This window comes from Zalophus californianus, chromosome 16 (genome assembly GCF_009762305.2).
Source record: "Zalophus californianus isolate mZalCal1 chromosome 16, mZalCal1.pri.v2, whole genome shotgun sequence".
NCBI lineage: Eukaryota > Metazoa > Chordata > Mammalia > Carnivora > Otariidae > Zalophus > Zalophus californianus.
The window spans coordinates 35,870,103-35,887,802 of NC_045610.1; the positions used below are offsets into that span (position 1 = coordinate 35,870,103).

At 60.2% G+C, this 17,700-nt stretch overlaps 1 protein-coding gene across 1 annotated transcript; it reads left to right on the top strand.

Annotated features, from left to right (window-relative positions):
• Positions 1–1,043: 1,043 nt before the first annotated feature.
• SAMD14 (sterile alpha motif domain containing 14) lies at positions 1,044–17,444 on the top strand. Its single transcript, XM_027625178.2, has 10 exons — positions 1,044–1,436; positions 4,808–4,862; positions 11,055–11,221; positions 11,701–11,989; positions 12,745–12,832; positions 12,931–13,005; positions 13,112–13,271; positions 14,455–14,574; positions 14,659–14,814; positions 15,707–17,444. The coding sequence occupies exons 2-10, from the start codon at positions 4,820–4,822 to the stop codon at positions 15,860–15,862; spliced, it is 1,254 nt and encodes a 417-aa protein (XP_027480979.1). The 5' UTR covers positions 1,044–1,436; positions 4,808–4,819; the 3' UTR covers positions 15,863–17,444.
• The last annotated feature ends 256 nt before the right edge of the window (positions 17,445–17,700 follow it).

The following is a 17,700-nucleotide window of genomic DNA, read 5'->3' on the forward strand; positions in this document are numbered from 1 at the left end:
ACTCCAGCCTCAAGCCAAGGCCTCCTTCTCCCTCAGTGGCCAGCAGTCCCCAAATCTGGTCAATTTCTTCCATTCTGTATCCTGAATAGTGCTCAGCTTGATCTGTGATCTTCATGCCCACTGCCCTCGTCACTCATTAGCCCCACCCCTGCCTCAGGCTGCCCTCGCCAATCCACTCTCCACAGAGGAGCCAAAGAGTTCTCCCTAAAAAGCAACTCTGAGCCCCTCACTCCTCTGTTACTTTCCCCTCAGGCTCCCAGGGCAAACTGCAAGCCCTCCCTCCACCCCTGCACCTTCGCAGCCCCACTCCTCTTCCTCTCTCGCCCTCCACCCCACCCCCCCCCCCCGCCCCACTAACACTTCTACCCAGCCCTGGCCTGCGGGGGTAGCCAACACAGCACCTCCACCTGGAAGGCTCCCGGGTCACCTCCACCCTCACCCACCCCCAGGCCGCTCCGGCGTCCTCCGGTGCGCTGTCTCGGCGCCGCCGAAGCGTCCTCTGTGAACCGGGGCTCCGGGCACCCGGGCTGGTGAGGGCCTCCCTACTGCCCTGTTCCCCACCCCCTCCCCCGCCCCGACAACGCCGCGAGCCCCCGACGCCTCGGCCCGGGCGGTTCCGTTCCCCGCGGTGCCCTCAGGCCCTGGCGCACACGATTGCTCGATGTTAGTCCAAAGACGGGATGAATCGGGAGCCTAGACAGACCTCGCAGATGAGGCGGAAGCCCGGTGGGTCCAGAGGCGGGGCAGCTCCCACCCCCCGGACTTCCGCGGCCAGAGTAGTAGCCGCAACTCGGAATCCCCTCGCCCGGCCGCCGCGCGGGGCCGCCTCCTCCCTCCCCTCCTGCCGCCTCCGCCCCCTCTCTCTCCCTCCCTCCCTCCCGCTCTTTGTCTCCCGGCGCCGGCCTCCCCGCCACGCGCCCCCCGCACCGCCCCTTCCCGGGAGACCCCCGCGGACCCCAGCGGACGCGACGCGACGCGTGTCGGCCTGCCCGGCGGGGAGCCTGCGTCCGGCGGGGCCCGGCGGGCGGCGGGGCGGGCGGGGAGGTGGTTCCCTCCCTCTCTCCCTCTCTCCCTCCCTCCTCCCTCGCTCACACGCACACACACAAACACGCGCACACACACGCGCGCACACACGCGTACACGCGCGCGCGCACGGAGCATCCTCCCGTCAGGGCTCTGGTCCAGCCCCGCCCGCGCCTCCCGCTCCCCGCAAACCCTCTCCTTCTCTCCCGCTCCTCCCCCACATCCCCTCCGGCTCCCGGACCCTCGGCGCCCGCGCCCTCCCCTCTCCCGGGATGGAGCAGCTCGAGCCCGCCCGCAGCCCCCCGCGGCCGGGGTGACGGCCCCCCGCCCCTCCCCGCCTGGCCCGCACCCCGAGCACCATGGGCCTGAGGGGCTCCCGCGGCGCCGGACGCTGAAGATGATTGATGCTGGAGGTGAGGACCCCGACGCGGGCGGGGAAGCAGAGCCGGGGTCACCGGGACTCGCGGCGGGACCCTGAGTGGGGTCGGATAGGGCCTTTCTTCCCCATCCCTGGGGGGGCGCGCGGAGCTGGGGTGCTGGGCTGCCGGGGGAGGGGGCGGAGATAGGATTTGTGTCCCTAATCCTCTCCCTCCTGGAGAAATTAATTTTGAAAAACTGGTGTGGGGGGAGGGGGAGAGGGCTTAACTCCTTCCTGCCCGGCGCGGAGTTGGACGGCTGGACCGGAGAGAAACTAGCCGCCCGGCCCGGACTGGGAGTGCGGTGGGTGCCCCGGCCTCCGCGGCGCTGGGAGCGCGGTCCCACTCGCCCGTCGCCGCATCCCGGGCCTAGGGGAGGGGGCCCCGCTTTTTCCAGCTCCCTACTGCCCCCCTGCCCCCAGCCTCCCCTCCGGCCTTTCCCTCCCGGTCTTTCCCAGTTGCACTTCTTTCTTGGTCTCTTTCTCTTCTTCCCTGGCCCCTTTCCTCTTGCCTGCCCCGCCGGGCCCGCCCCTCTCCCTACAGCCGCCCCTTGGCTCTCTCCTCGCAGCCCTCCCTGGGGCCTCACTCCCGGCCGGCCGGCCCGAGGGAGCCCGGCCTCCACCACCGCTTCCCCCGCCCCACTCATCTCTTTCCTGCTCTTTCTTCCCTCTCTCTGTAGGTCTGTGGACAGTCTCCACCAACCTGTCTGTCCCTGTTCCTTCTTCCCACTCCCTTCTGGGGCTTGTGCACCCTTTCTCTTTCTCCTTGCCTGGCTCTCAGGAAGCCTCCCTTCTTCCCAGAGAAGAGTCAAAGGTCATAGGTGCTACTCCTCTGGGAATTGGAAGCTTTGGGAGGAAGGAGTGGCCTGGTAGCACCGGTGCCCAGACTGTGTCCAGAGGGACAGGTTCTTTTCCACCTTGGGGCAGTTCCTGGTTAAATGTGTGCCCATGAGTGTGTGTGTGGGGGGGGGGGGGGGCGGGGGGGTTTCCAAAGCTCAGTTTTGGTGAGAGGGGCCCGGTGACCTCTTGGATGGCCTGCTTCCCAGAGTTGCCCATGGAACAGTGTAGGATGGCCCCCCCCATACACACCCCAGGGAGTTAGTGGTTGAGGGAGGGAAAAAAGCCATTTATGCTGAATCAGGATGGATTAGGCACAGGTGTGAGCTGGAAGGCCCAGCCTACCTCAGAGGATACCTGAAAGTGGATTCTAACCACAAGGGGGTCTTCACCCTGGACTGGGACTTTGAATAAAGAACACATGGGATCTCCATTCTCAGCTAATCTAAGAGAGGAGGCACCACTACTGACCTCAGGGAGCCTCCATTCTGTTGGGAGAGGCCCTTCTTATCTTCAGGGAGCCCCTAATCTGATGGGGGAATACGCTCCCTTCTCCTCAGGGAGCTCCCATCTGATGCAGGGGAAATAGGACCCATTTAGGGAATCAGTGAAGTATGAAAAATCCCTATTTCCCAGTGGTTGGGGAAGGGTGAATTTAGAAATTGTGTGGACAAATGGGAGGAAGACGGTTGTCTAGGCCAAAATTCTGGAGGAGGGGGCAGCCAGGTCCTGGTCAGATGAGGCTTTGTGATTGAATGAGGGAATTTCACTCATTCTCTGGGGCAGCCTCCCTTCCAAGATGGTCCTTCAGGCAGGAAGAGAGGTTCTAGAATTTCTTTGCTACTAGCACCCAGAGTTCAAGAATGGCAAGAGAGTTCTTGGAGGGCCCACGTCCCCTGGCCCCTTCTCATACCTCATTTCCTGCTTCCAGCCCCAAGCATCCATGGAGCTTGGGGTGGAGATGGTTTAGAAGCTTCTCCCAATCCTAGACAGTATGGCCAGCCCCCCTTCCTCTACTTTTCTCCCTTCTCCCCGCAGGATCCTCTCCTCATGCATACCCTTCAAAACTGCAGATCATCCCCCAGGATAGCACTGGAGGGCAGGAGACAGGTGGAGGCTGAATTCCGCCTCTTATCTCCTGCACCTCAGTTTTCCCATCTGTAAAGTGGGGATGCTAAGAATCTCAAGCCCATACAGCTCAACCGTGAGATGATGTGTATGTAATATCAGGAGAGGAATGTTGGAAAAGACTCCAGCAAGCATGAGGCCCAGCCTTCCCATGCCTGTCAAATGCATGTCCAGCCCAGCGCCCTGCCCTGCTCATGGGCACCTGAGTGTTAGCAGTCATTGGAGATCATGTCCCAGCCGTGCCGTGTGCCTCTGCTGCTGAGCTTCCCCCCGTCCCCTTGGCCAGTATTCCCCTTCCCCTCTAACCCCCAGGCTTTGGCTTAGGGCCACTGCCATCCTGCATCTGCTAGGAAGCCTGCCCAAACTGGTTCAGCTGCGTACGTCCCGCTTCCCCACCTGCCTCCCTTCTTCCCAGCAAAAAGCAAAACCAAACCAAACCCCTACCCATCACACTTCCTGCCGGAACATACTTGCATCACAGAGATTTGGCTGTCCACTGTTGTGCCGTGGGTACTCCTCATACCCTGCATCTGTGAGTCTGTCTGGAACTGTGAGAACTGCGAGTTTGTCAAGAACAGGGGCCTTGCTGATGGTGCCAGCTTCCTGAACAGCTCATGTTCGGGAAGGCAGGTGGTGAGCACACCAGTGATGGGGGGTGGAGGGCAGGCAGGCCCGGGTGATGGATGGGAAGACGGGTGGGTGGATAGTATGAACTGATGGATGCAGAGATGGGAGGATGGATGGATGGATGGATGGTTGGTTGGATGGATGGGCAAGTGGATGGATGGCTAAATAGGTGGGTAGGTGGATGGATGGATGGTTGGATGGATGGATGGATGGATGTTTGGATGGATGGATGGATGCAAGGACCTGGATTCTGCTCCTGATTTTGCCACTGGCTGGCTATGTGACCTTAAGCCAGTCATTCTCCCCTCTGTTTCTTTATTTGGAAAATGAGAGGATTGGATTTAATAATCTCCCACGATTTCTCCCAGGGTTGCTGTTGGACAATTTATGATGATCAAACATTTTGAGGGAATGCTGATGATGGAGAGGCCCCAGACATTGAAGTCAGGGGGCGGGGAGTTCAGTGAGCCATGTGAATGCACACAGCAAGTCAGCTTGGACCAAAATCCCAGGACTCAGCCTGTGTCTACACCCTGGATTTGCTTCTGCCCCTACTCTTTTACTTCTGCCTCCTGCCCCAACTCCTACCGTCTGGAGTATGGTGCAGACAATTTCTTTTCCAAGGGGCTGGAGGAAGAGTTCTAAGGGAAGGTGAGGGACCAGAAGGCCAGGAGCAGGCAGCCAGGGGTAGCTCCCTTGTTTCCCCCCACCAACCTGAACCTCTTACCCATAATCTCTCTCTCTCTCTGTCTGCCCACCCCCCCCCATTCTCCTCAGCTCTCTTGAGTCATGGCTTCTTCAAAGCTACGAGAACCTGCGGATGAGGTTTTTGGTAAGTTCTGTTTGCTCTAACTCTAGCCAAAGCCACAGGCACTGGGCGGGGGGGGGGGGGTTCCCCTGGGACTCCAGTGTGTGTCTGTGTGTGTGTGTGGGTGGGTGTGTGTGTATTGTGGCCTGGCAGCCTGAGTCTCTGTCATGACACTCTATGCCGATGACAACCACAACAATCACGGTCTCCATTTAGAAAGTGCTGTCTCACTAGGCTGACACCCCCATCTCACAATGTCACTTATGCCCCACAATAAGGCCAAGAGATGTGCCCATTGTACAGACAAGGAACCGAGAGCACAGAGTGCCGGAGTGACTTGCTTTAAAGATCAGGTGGCAGGTCAGTGGCAGAGCTGGGACTAGAAGTCCGGACTGGGCGGCTGTACACCTGAATCCCCGCCCAGGTGCCAGCCATTGCCTCCACATCGCATGGTAACGGCCCTCAGCCTGCAGGGTATGCGTGGAAATCAAATGCACAGAACACAGAGCCTCAGTGCCCGCAGGCCCACCCCAGCTCCGTACACACCGGGGAGCATGCACACGCCTGCCTGCACCATCATGTACCCCCTGCGGTCTTGCTGTTGGGCAGTGTGGGGAAAGCCCACCCTGGCAGGGCAGAGTTCCCAGCATGCAGTGGGGTGGAAAGGCTGGTTCCCAGCTGGATTTGGTGGAGGAGTCAGGGAGCAAGGGACAGGGAGGGTCATGAGGAACATGGAGGGAGAGGTGGAGACAGAAGCTGTTGCCCGAAGCCTGTAGCATGTGCGCAGACTCTCATGTTGATGTGCACAGCCTCAAGGGGCTCCTGGCTTCTCCTTGTCTCTCCCTTCCCTCCCCTCCCCTCCCCTCCTCCCTCTCCCCAGCTCACCCCCTTCTCCCCTGTGCAGCCGTATGCCCTGGCAAAGCCAGGAAGTGCTGCCTCCCGGCTCCTGGGAACGCTGTTTTCCCAGCCTCCCTGCGGCCCGTGGAATGGAGGGTTTGCCTCCAGGACTCCTCCAGCCTCCAGCTGCCTTTGGGCCTCAGACTCTAGGGTCCCACCATCTGCACCCAGGCTGGCCTGACAGAAGTGAGCTCCCCCTGTCCTAGGCTTCTGGGCCGCCATTCCCACCCCCCAACCCCAACTCTTCCTGTGTTCCTTCTCCCGGACCTGCTGAGGTAGCTGGAGGTAGCTGGCCGCCTTGCCTGCTTCCTGATGTGAAAGGCAATGAAATATTCATGACTCCCCACTGCCCAGGGCTGGGGAGAGAAAGACAGAGAGACAGACCTGCACAGAGATGGAGGGAGGCCAGGGAGCCAAGTAGAGCAGGGGCCAGAGGGGAGGCCAGCCCCACCTTGCCTCGAAAATACCTCAGCTCCCTAGGACTTCCTTTGCTGCCTACACCCTCCAAGGTAAGCCGCCCCGAAGTCCTGATGTGGCCCAGAGTCAGGAGAAGGGCCCTTCTCCCTGGCTTTGGGGGGCTGGGCACCCGGTGAGGGCTGGAGGTAGAGGGGGTGTTCCACAGTTCCCTGCCCCGCCGCCCAGAACAGCGAGACCACTAGTCCGGGAGCCAGGAGGCCTGGATGCTGTCCTTAACTCCCTCTCCACTCCTGGCCAAACCTTTCCTCTCTGAGTCCCAGTTTCCCCACCTGTAAAATGAGGGGTTGGACTCACGACTCACCCCCATCTCTGCCTCAGAGGAGGTGTAGCAGGCTTGATGGTTACACACTGAGCCTCGGGAGCCAGACTGCCTGTAACGCTGGCCACTCTCTTCAGTGGCCAGATGCCCTGGGGCAGATTAAGGCTGCCCTGGGGATTCCTGGAGTCTCTTCCTCCTAGGGTTGTGGGGAGTTTAAATGAGCTAGTAATTGTGAAGCACTTAGAATGGGTGCCTAGCACAGTGAGAACTCAATAAGGATTAGCAATTATTATTCTGTGGTTCGGTCCTCAATCCTTGCTGCTTGCAGATAATGCTTGGAGATGCTGTGTCGTGTCGTTGGGGAGCCGGGGATGGAGGAGGGCTCCCTCCCTCAGCTCAGCCGCAGGGCCTGGAAACACCAGAAACAAAGCAGGGGCAGTGAAGGAGCTAGAGGAGTGGTGTCAAGCCTGGGGTCCCAAATAGCAGTCCTTTGACAGGACCTCTCCCCTCGCCAAGGCCCCATCGCTGCCCCAGGACACCTGCACAGGCCCTGTGGGGGTCCACCCTCCCCTGCCCCCTGGGGCCAGGCCAGTCCCCTCCCCTTGCAGGCTCCACTGGCCCACACCATCCCTTCTCCTTAGAAAGCTCCTTCTTGTTCTTCCTACAACCTTGGCTCTCTCCTCAGCCCGGCTGCCTCATCTAAAATAGAGCCCCCAGCCCCTGCCTGTCTCTTTCTCCCCCTCCACAAATACCACGGAGCCCCTTCCGTGTGCCAGGCTCTGTGTGAGGCCCTAGGGAGACAGTCACTGCCCTCGTGGGGCCTGAGTGCCAGGGCGGGGGCAAGCAGGGGGCCGACCCTGGGGCACACATGACCCATGATGAGGAACTTGTCCTGGGGAGGAGTGCTCCTCAGAGGGGCGCGGGGTATGGATGTGATGGAGTGTGGGCAGCAGCGCTTCTCTGTGCCTTGAGGCCATCTCTGCCTGGCTGTGCCCTGGCCCTGAAGCGTGACTTGGCTTCATCAACATCAACTGAGCCCCTGCTCTCTGCCAGGCCCAGCACCGGGCTCTCTCGGTCCCCAGGGGACAGCGAAGGGCTCGCCCCTCTGCAGTGCGCAGACTGGCAAACGGGATGGTCGCTTCTGACCAGATGTTGTGCCAGGCCTGCAGAGGTGCAGCTGTCCCGTGGGGCTGGGGAAGGAGGGATTTGAGGGGACAGACGAGGGGGTGGGGGGGCAGTGGAGCCGAGAGAGCCGCGCGCGGTCAGAGGCAGGAAAGGAAGGTGGAGGCCGGGATCCGGGAGTGGTCAGGAGCTTAGTGCCGCATGCCGCCCTGCGCCCCGGCAGCTCGTGCCTGCTCATAGCCACGGGCATTCTGGCGAAGCGCTTTATCTGGGTTACCTTATTTGACGCTCACACAACCCTGGAAGGAAGATACTCCTCTTATGACCCCATTTTACTGATGAGGAAGCCAGCCTATAAATGTAAGGAACTTCTCCAGAGTCACCCAGTTGGCAAATGGCAGAACTGGACTCAGCCCTGGCCAGCCGGCTCTTACCCGTGGTCCTTGCAAGAGCATGCTGTGCTGAGGAGGAAATGTGGGGAACACAGAAAGGGGGAGCTGGGACCCCCCAACCCCGAGCCTGACTGGAGGGCTGAGGAGCATGCACTTTATGTTATTGGCTTTGGGACCCGCTCCCCACCCCCCCACCTCAGCCCTGCCATTATAGGACGCAGTCAGAAATGTGCTTTAGAAAGTTTCTTCTAGCTTGTGGGAATTGGGGAGGGAGGCAGACCCCGGAGGCAGGGAGCACAGGATGGCTGGAGGCTGAGCCATGCTTAGCGGGCAGGGCTTGGGGGAGGGCCTGGTGAAGACCTGAGTAAGGCAGTTCAGTCCGAGGGAGAGGAGAGGCCATGGAGAGGCCACGTTCCAGGGCTGTGAGGAAGGCAAATCAACAGAACTGTGTGTGGGGGTTTTTTTTGGCCATTAAAATCATATTTACTAAGCACCTACTATGTGCCAGACACCACCCTGGGTTAGAGCAGTGAACAAAATAGAGGAATGTCTGCCCTCACGGAGCTGACATTCTAACGAGTGGAGAGACAATAAATTAAGTAAGTAAAATATACAGCATGCCAGAGAATGACACACGACGTAGGGAAAAACCAGGTTGGGGTTCTGGGGGGAACTGTACATTGAGTGGTCAGTAAGGTCCTCAGGGATAGAAAGCATTTAGCAGAGGTCTGAAGGAGGCAAAGGAGAGAACCCTGCAGAGATCTGTGGCAAGAACCTTGCAGGAAATGGGAAGAGGAAGCGCAAAGGCCCTGAGGTACAGGGAGGCTTATGTGAGGAAGAGCCAGGAGGCGAGGACGGCCGGGGAGGAGGGAGCAAGAGGGAGAGAAGTAGAAGCTCAGAGAGGTAAGGGGAGCACAGACTGAGTCTGGAAGGCCCCTGGGAGAACCTGGCACTTACTCTGTGTGAGATGGAAGTCCCCAGAGGGTTCTGAGTAGAGCAGTGACAAGGGCTGACATGTTTTATCAGGATCACTCTGGCTGCTGCGGTGTTGAAAATAGACTGTAAGTGGGAAAGGGAGGAAAAGGGAAGACCAGCCGGGAGGCTTTTGTAATAATTGAGGCAGGAGGTGATGGCGATCTAGACCAGGGAGGCTGCGTGTCCCCCTCTCCTCTCTCCTCCCCTCCCCTCCCCTCCCCTCCTCTCCTCTTCTCTCTTCCTCCCCTACTCCGTCTCCTCTCCCGCCGCTGGTGTGTGTGCGCGCGCGCACACACACACACACACACACACACACACACACACACACACACACACACAGAAACAGCAGCGTTACTGTCGGAGTGAGGAGTACAGGGATGGGCCTGATGCATCCCACTGTGTGTTCTGCTACTGTCGCTCCATGGTCATCGGGTCGTGGCCAGCCAGCCATCTCTCCCCACTCCTGTTCCCCGGGATTATTTTGAACCTAATCCAAAACATCGTACCACTTCACCATCAATATCTCAGTATGTCTACATACATTTCGAAGGTAGAGCTAACAGGAATTGTGGCTAGATGAGTGTGGAGGGTGGGAGGGAAAGAGAGTCCAGGGCAACTCCAGCGCTTGGCCTGAGCTGCGGGTGAGATGGAGCAGCCAGTCACAGCTGGACACGGACGCTGAAGCTGCCCGTGACACATCCAAGGGGAGGGGGCCAGGAGTCGGCGGGACTCTTGAACCACCAGCTGGGGCTGGGGCTGGGGCTGGGGGCGAACCGTAGCTCGGGGCTGTCTGCATTGGGTGGACAATGGGGCCTTTCATGGAGCCGAGGAACAAAGGGGAAGCCGGTCTGAAGCAAGGTGGTGGGTTCATCCCGATAGATATTTTGGGGACCCAGGTGCCTTTGAGACGGCAAGTTCCCCGGTGGGTGCTGAGGTGCCCAGGCTTGGAATTCAGGGAGGGCTTAGGGCTGAACCAATAGGTGATAGGGAAGCCAGGCCAGCAACTGGGGTGGGTGGCTTAGGGGGTATCTGCCGACAAGAATAAGAGGAAGAGGCAAGGCAGGGCCAGCATGAGGGATGAGATGGCAGAACCTTGAGATCATGGGGCGGGGGGCGTGGGGAACAGAGGTCTTAACCCATTCTGAGGTCTGGGAAGAGGCTCTTCTGTATGGAGACCCCAAGCTTAGGGACTTCATTCCCCGGAGCAAGTAAGAAGAGAAACTAGGAGCAGCAGGGTTTGTGCACCATCCATTGGGTTTGCCTACTCTTCTTCCATGTCTTCATCCCACTTCAACCCAGCCCCACACCACTGACCCCAGGATGGGAGAGGCAGGCCGTGTGGGGACTGGGGTTTTCTTGATGCCGCTGCTATGTTCCCGTCAGCCGGGCTGGGTCTGAGGGCAGCCCTGGGCATGGCACAGCAAGCCAGGGTCGCAGTGCGGCCAGTCTCTGGAGCCACACTAGTCAGGCTCAGAGCCAGCCTGGACCACCGGTAGCTGGTGGCTGCAGGCAAGGGACTGAACCTCTCTGAGCCTTAGTTGGCGCAGCTATAAAATGCGTAAAATGTGCATAATAGCTGTCCCCAGCTCCCTGGGTTGTTTTGAGTAGATGAGGTGCTGTATGAACATTCTGGCATGTAGTAGGCGCGTCTTAAATGGTAGCTCTTATTACCATGATTGGTCTGGTCTCATCCCAGCCCTCCTCTCCACAGACCTACCCTTCAGGTGCCCTGGAAGGGCCCCCCCCGCCCCCCTGCACTTCCCTACTTCCCAGCATTGCATATACCATCTCACCAACCGCCTCTCTTGTAAACTCCCACCCAGACCTTAGACCAGCTGTGGTGCTTCCTCCCCTGACCCATCCAAACAGGACAGTCCTGTGCTCCTGCGTGCCGGTCAGAGACCCCACCATACTGCTGTGTTTCCTGCCTCCGAGACTGTGAGGGACCCCGTTCTCCATCTCATCTGTGCCCCCAGCGCGGGGCACTCAGAAACGTTTGCCGGATGTCTGGGGTGTGAGTGCGGGAGGCCTGAGGCGCTCACAGGCCTGCTGTCCTCACGTGTCTGGTCTCTGCCCCCTTCACCTGGTTCACAGACCTGGACTTGGCTGTGCCAGAGACCGTCAGACTGGACAGCAGTTTACACAAGGCCCGAGCCCAACTACTGGCCAAGGGCCGGAGACACCGGCCCTCCCGCTCCAGGCTTCGGGACAGCGCCAGCTCTGCAGAGGATGGTGAAGGCTCCGACGGGCCCGGAGGCAAGGTTGGGGCAACCCACCCAATCACTAATACCCTACCCACCCTCTCCGCCCCGGACAATCCCCCCAAACCCTTTTCCAGGGAAACCACACTCCCAGACTTCTGCCATAGTAATGCCAACAAAGATTACCTGCATTCACTCTGGCTTGGGTGAAACTTTTAAGGGAGGCATTATTATTCCCATCTTACACGTGGGGAAACTGAGGCTCCGAGAGGTTCAGTAACAAGGTCACCCAGTTAGGAAGTGAGGGAAGTGGGATTCAACCCCAGTCTACGTGGCTGAAGGCCCCCCAGCGCCCACCTCTCACTGCCCAGCCACCCCCAGGGGCATGAGGACAACCCTTCCTTCCAGGTCCCCCAAGGACCCGAGTCCGGGCTCCTCCCTCGGGGGGCTCCCTCGCAGTTTGCCGGGTGAAAGCAACTCCCAGCCTCTCGGGGAAGCGGGGAGGAGGGTTGGCAGTGAGCGGCCACCCCCTCCCCCAGGTGACCGACGGCTGCGGGAGCCCCCTGCACCGGCTGCGCTCGCCTCTGCACTCGGGCCCGGGGTCCCCGGCCGGGGGCTCTTTCTGCCTGGAGCCTCCGGGGTTACGGCGCAGTCTGGACGAAGACGAGCCCCCGCCCTCGCCGCTCACACGCTACCGGCCCCTGCACAACGCCGCCTCGCACGAGGGCCTGGCCGCCGCGTCCTGCTCGCCGCCGCGCTCCGCGCCCTCCTCGGACAGCTCGCCCAGCTTCGTGCGCCGCCACCCGCGCGCTGAGCCCCACAGCGAAGGTGCGCGGCCGTCGGCGCGGCGCCCCCTGCTGGCGAGTGCCGGGACTGCAGCGGCCCCCGAAGGGGAGGGCTGGACCAAGTGGGGCAAGGCGGCTTGGGGACGAGGGGGGCGAGGGGGCGTGGGACACACTGCGGCTCCCACCGTCACTTCCTGAGCACCTACTATGTACCAGACACTGTTGGGCACTGGGACTCACAAGTAAGGAAACAGAGGCAGTCTTTGCGGTCACGAGGCTTGCAGTTTTGGGGAGAAACAATCTAATAATTCCGCATAGTTTAAGGGAGAAGTGATCAAATAATCCCTTAATTAAATGTATAGTTACAAGTCATAATAAGTGCTATGTGAGAAACGTGCACAGTTGCGTCGGGGGTGCGGGGATACATAGTGGGGGGTAAAGACCTGGTGGGGAGCCTCCTGTAAGGCTTCTCTGAGGAAGTGACACGTGAGCCAAGATTGGAAGGCTGGTTAGAAGTCAGGATAAAATGAACAGTGAGTAGTAGCGGTCCCTACTTTTTCATGGTTTGCATAAAACTTCCATAAATATTCCATGAAATAGGCAGGTGTTCGTGTGGGTCAGGGGTTATCCCCATATTTGAGATGAAGGAAGCTCAGAGAGGTAGAGTGATTTGTCCAAAGTCACACAGCTAGTGAAGGGCACCCGAGCCAACTTGCCTGCTTCTAAGTCAAAAGAGGCAGCAGAAGGAGGCAGGCAAGCCACCACATGGGCTATTTCCTTCCCCCTCTTCCCCAAAAGATGACAGCCGGGATGCCAGCCCGCCTGAGCCTGCCAGCCCCACCATCGGCCTGGATAAGAAGACTCGCCGAAAGTTCCTGGACCTGGGGTGAGTGGAGAAGGGGCCAGAAGCAAAGGCTTGGAGCTTTGGGGTGCAGGGTAGCACAGTGGGCAGCACTGCCCCACTCCCCCCTGCCCTCCGCACAGGGTCACCTTACGCCGAGCATCCACTAGCAAGAGCCGGAAGGACAAGGGCAGCAACCGCTTGTCCATGGGCAGCAGGTAAGCCATCCGCACTGTGCCTCAGCCACAGCTACTGCCCGGAGTTCCCCTGGGGGCCCGGCCCTCCCCATGGTGCCCACGCCCGTGCTGGGTGCTCTCTCCACAGGGAGTCAGTGGAGGGGTCCGGCAGGTCAGGGGGCTCCCCGTTCCTGCCCTTTTCCTGGTTCACAGACAGCGGCAAGGGCTCGGCGTCCTCTGGCAGCACCACCTCGCCCGCCTGCTCCCCTAAACACGAGGGCTTCAGCCCTAAGAAGTCAGCTTCTCAGGTGAGTCCATGGCCTCCCTGCCCCCGTACTGGCCCCAGACTCAGGTGACATGAGGGGGTGGCACTTCCCCCTGGCTGGGGCTGGGATCCAGGCACTCCTGGAGTCCATTTGCCTGCCCATGGAGCCATTCAATGATTCATTAGTTCATCCGTTCTCTGAGTTCATTCGTTCGCTTGTTCCCTCATTCATATTCTGAGTAGTTCCTCCATGGAGTCATTCACCACATTCAACACACTGAACACTAGTCCCCCCCTCGCCCCGTTATCCACCCAGCCTGAGGCCTCCTCCATGCACCCTAACTCTTCTGCCTGGCTCCCCACATCCTGAATCAGCCGCTGGGCTACCTGTGTGGTGGGGTGAGGCTTGGAGGGAACTGGGATGAAGGGGGCGCAAACTAGCTAGTGCTCAGGAAGTGGGGAGAAGTCGGGGACAGAAGCAGCCACAAGCGTCTCCTGCTCACGCTGCACTCTACACCATACAAGGCCCCAAGTGCTGCTTGTGCCTTCCTGTCAGAAAGCGCAGGCACGTGTAGCCCGGTTGTCCAGATGAACGAATGAAGGCCAGAGAGAAGGGACTTGCCGCGTGGGTTTGCTGCCAGGCTCCATGCCGGCTCTGTGGTTGTTCCTTATGTGCTGCTGGGGCAGAGGAGGTCGGAAAGCTGGGAATATTCAGGGGAGAAGGAGTTCCATCTGACTTGGGACTTCCTGATTTCCTCACTCCCTGCACAGACTCCCTCCGTCTCTTCCTTCCCTCGGGCATGGTGAACAGACAGCCCAGGGCCTCATAGAGCTTATCATCTCTGCCCAGGCACTTAGAAGCCAGGGTGCTAGAGGCTATGATGGGGAGGCACAAGGGGAGGACCCCTGACCTAGCCTCGGGGAATCCTGGTCGGCTGCCTGCAGGAAGGGACACCTAATCTGAGACCTCTGCCATCCCTGCTAACTATTCTGCCTCACTTCTAGCCCCACGACCTCCTAGAAGCCTTAACATCCTGATGCCTCCCATGAGTCGCCACGTCCTATGTGCCTGCCCAGCTCCTGGTTTACGCACAGGAGGCACTGAGCAACTCCTGGTGCTCAGTTCCCAACTTCAGCTCCATTCAAGTGGGAGCAGTGGGTTGGGGGGACTCCCTTTGGCTTGGGGGTGAGCTCTCTCCTCAGTGGCTCGCACCCCTCCTCTCTAGGAATCCACCCTGAGTGATGACTCCACACCCCCTAGCAGCAGCCCCAAGATCCCAAGTGGGCCCCGGCAGGAGACCAAATGCTCCTACCCCTACCACACACTGTCCCAGTCTTCGGATGAGGTAAGCAAGCCCTGCCCTCTGAGCATCGGGGGTGCAGGCCACGGGCCGTGTCTTCCCCCTCACCGTCCTTGGTCTCCACCCCAGTTCCTGGATGAACCTCTCCCCACTGTCCACCACTGGACCAGCCAGCAGGTGGGCCAGTGGCTGCACAGCCTCAACCTGGAGCAGTATGCCGCCGAGTTCGCTGCGCGGCAGGTGGATGGGCCCCAGCTCCTGCAGCTGGATGGAAGCAAACTGAAGGTGGGTCAGAGGAGGAGAGCCGTGACCCAGCCGGAGCCCAAGGCAACCTTCCAGGATTGGGATTCCCCACGCCCCCCCCCCCCCCCGCCCCTGGATCTTTCATTGCCTCTAAGGCCACTGCCCTGACCTCTGACCTCTGGGCAAGGTCCTCAGCCTGATCTTTGCACTCTAGCATGGGTCCCCCGTCGGACTCGAAACTCGAGCCCCATCCTTCAGTTTGACCTTCAAGCCCCAGCCCAAGTCTCCAGGTTAACATTGAACTAGGACCATCATATCACCTGGCTCTTGATTCTGAGTTTCTTCCTGTCATAGGAAACCGGGCCTCTCCTTAATCACCTTGCCTGATTCTCAGTGTTAGAGGCTGCTGGTAGTCAGGGGAGGTTTGGGGGGGGGGGGGGGCGGGGGTGCTCAAATCTCTGTGCTGGGAGGTTTCTGGCCTGTTCCCCACCCTCCAATACATTATTTAGGCAAGAGGTGGTGAGGAGAGGCTCCCAGGAAGTCTGTGGAGTGGGGAGGGGCCTCAGCCACTGTCTAGCAGTGTGACCTTGGGCAAGTCATTCCCTATCTGTGGGCCTCAGGGGGCTGGGCAGGATCGTGCCAAGGCTGAACTCCTGAGTGGAGGAACGGGAGCCGAGGATTGCCGGGGGTGGGGGCAGGGGGGCAAAAGTTCTCGTACACTCCATCAGCATCTTTCCCAAACGCTCGCATTCAGAATTCTTGCCCTGAGCATTCTGATCCCCGGGCCAGTCTGGGAGGTGGAAGCCACATTTCTGGGAGGACTGGCCGAGCTCCAGGCAGGGTACACCTGGGGCACAGAGAACCGGGGGCTGGGGTTGGCCAGGGCCCCGAGTGCTTCTGGGGCTCTTTCCCTCACCCTTGAATTCCTCCCCAGAGCCTGGGGCTCAGCAACTCGCATGACCGGACGCTAGTGAAGCGGAAGGTAAAGGAGCTGGCAGCAGCCGCTGAGAAGGAGCGCAAGGCCCAGGAGAAAGCTGCACGGCAGCGTGAGAAGCTCCGGCGCAGGGAGCAGGAGGCCAAGAAGAGCTAGGGGGTGGCGGGGGGGCAGGCACTGGCACCCAGGCGCTGGTGGCCGCCGGGCTCGGTGGGCACAGGCCTCAGTGGGCAGGCGGGGCCTGGGCGCCAAGCTTGGGCTGGCCCGGCCCCACACTCTCGGGGGGTACATGCCCTCTCTCACCCTGTCACTGTCTGGACCCAGATCCCCCAGAAAAGGAGACCCCAGGAGAAGGCCCAGGAATAAATCCAGTTTTAAGGACTTGTTTGGCACAGAATTCCTAGGGGAGCTGGTAGGTTATGGGCAGAGGACAGAGAGGCCAGGGCCAAAGCAAGTCTGGGAACCCTGAGGCACCTGGGTCAGTCTGACCCTCTACCCTCAGGCCACGGCGGTGCTGGCCGGCAGTGAGCTAGGACACCTGCCGGCCTGCCTGTGTTCTAGAGGCTCTGAGATGGGGCCCGGGTCCTAGGGCTTAGAGAGGTAGGAAGCATCTCGGCAGGAGCGGGTGGACAGAGTTGCTCCTCTCCAGCTCTCCAAGGGGGCTGTGTGCTGGGAGAGCTGGCTTCCGCTCCCAAGGGAGGCTGGTAGGCGCTGCAGCAACCTGCACTCAGGGTAGACTCCCAGTCTGCACTCAGCGGGAGAGCAGAGAGAGCCACATGGTTATCCCAGGCGATCCTTGCCAGGACTTTCGGAGCAGGAAGGGACAGTGAAAATGTCCTTCGCCTTCCCCTTCCCTGTCCTGTGGTCCCAGTGGTGAGATGACATCCATACAGGTCTGCCCCTCCTGGGGCCCACTCAAGGCCTGGTCTTTGACCTGCTCTCTAACACAGGGCCCGCTTCTGTTGCTCCCTCAGAGGACAGCTGAGCCCTCTCTGGGGACAGAGCAAACTTGTGAGCTGGGGGGGGTGGTGACAGAGGACACCCCCCACCAATGCCTAGGTGGCACTGAATGGGTGAATCCTCACCCCAGCCAGGTAGAGAGGCAAAATCTGGGAGTTCCCCTGGAATCTACTGGAAGGGTTCATCAGCCTTCCCCCATCTGCTCTGGTCCCTGTCAGGGCCTCAGTGGGTTCCAGAACCGGCAGACCGTGCAGGCTCTGGTTCGATGAGCCCCAAGGAAGGGTGGGTCAGGCCGCTGGGTGGGGGTGGGAATCTATCCCAGCAGCCCAGGGATGACACCTATCCTTGTAAGGACGGAGCCTTCAGGTGCAGTGCGGGCCAGCAGCTTTTGGAGGATTGGCCAGTGACCAATGGGGCTGGGGGCCCTCTGTTTAGAAGTCCCTCTCCACCTCCACCTGCCTGGAGTGGCGGACAGGACCCAATGCATGCCAGCTCCCCTCGTTCCTGCTCAGGGGCTGTGGCTTCGAGGCCACCCCTGCTCTGGCCACGGTCCCGTCCCTGGGACTCAGCCCTTTATCCCTTTCTGCTGTCCGTGCAGGGAGAGGAGCTGCCGTGGAAACTGAGACATGGGGGCATCGGCACCATCGGGGCCTGTTGGAGGGGCTGGTGCGGAGGGTGGAAGGCACCCAGGCCTTTGAAACTATCAGGAGCTATAGGGGCACCCACCTGCATGTGAAGGGGGGTGGTACTCAATTTATTTCAATAAACACTTATGATGTGCCAGTGACCTCTGTCTGCCCCCACTGGGAGGCTGGGCCCTGAGTGTGTGGGGGGGTAACGTCTGTCCCCAGCGGCCGCCCTATCAGGTGTTCAGGAAGGGATGGCTCTGCCTGGTGGTGTGCTCGTGGAACACACTGAGTCATGCCCTGGGCTGGGTGTCCCGAGCGCATCATATGGTAGTCACGGGGCCTGCACTCTGCGTGGTTTGTGCCTGCACATTCCCCCCCCCCCCCGCCCCCGCCGCCGCCCCCGCC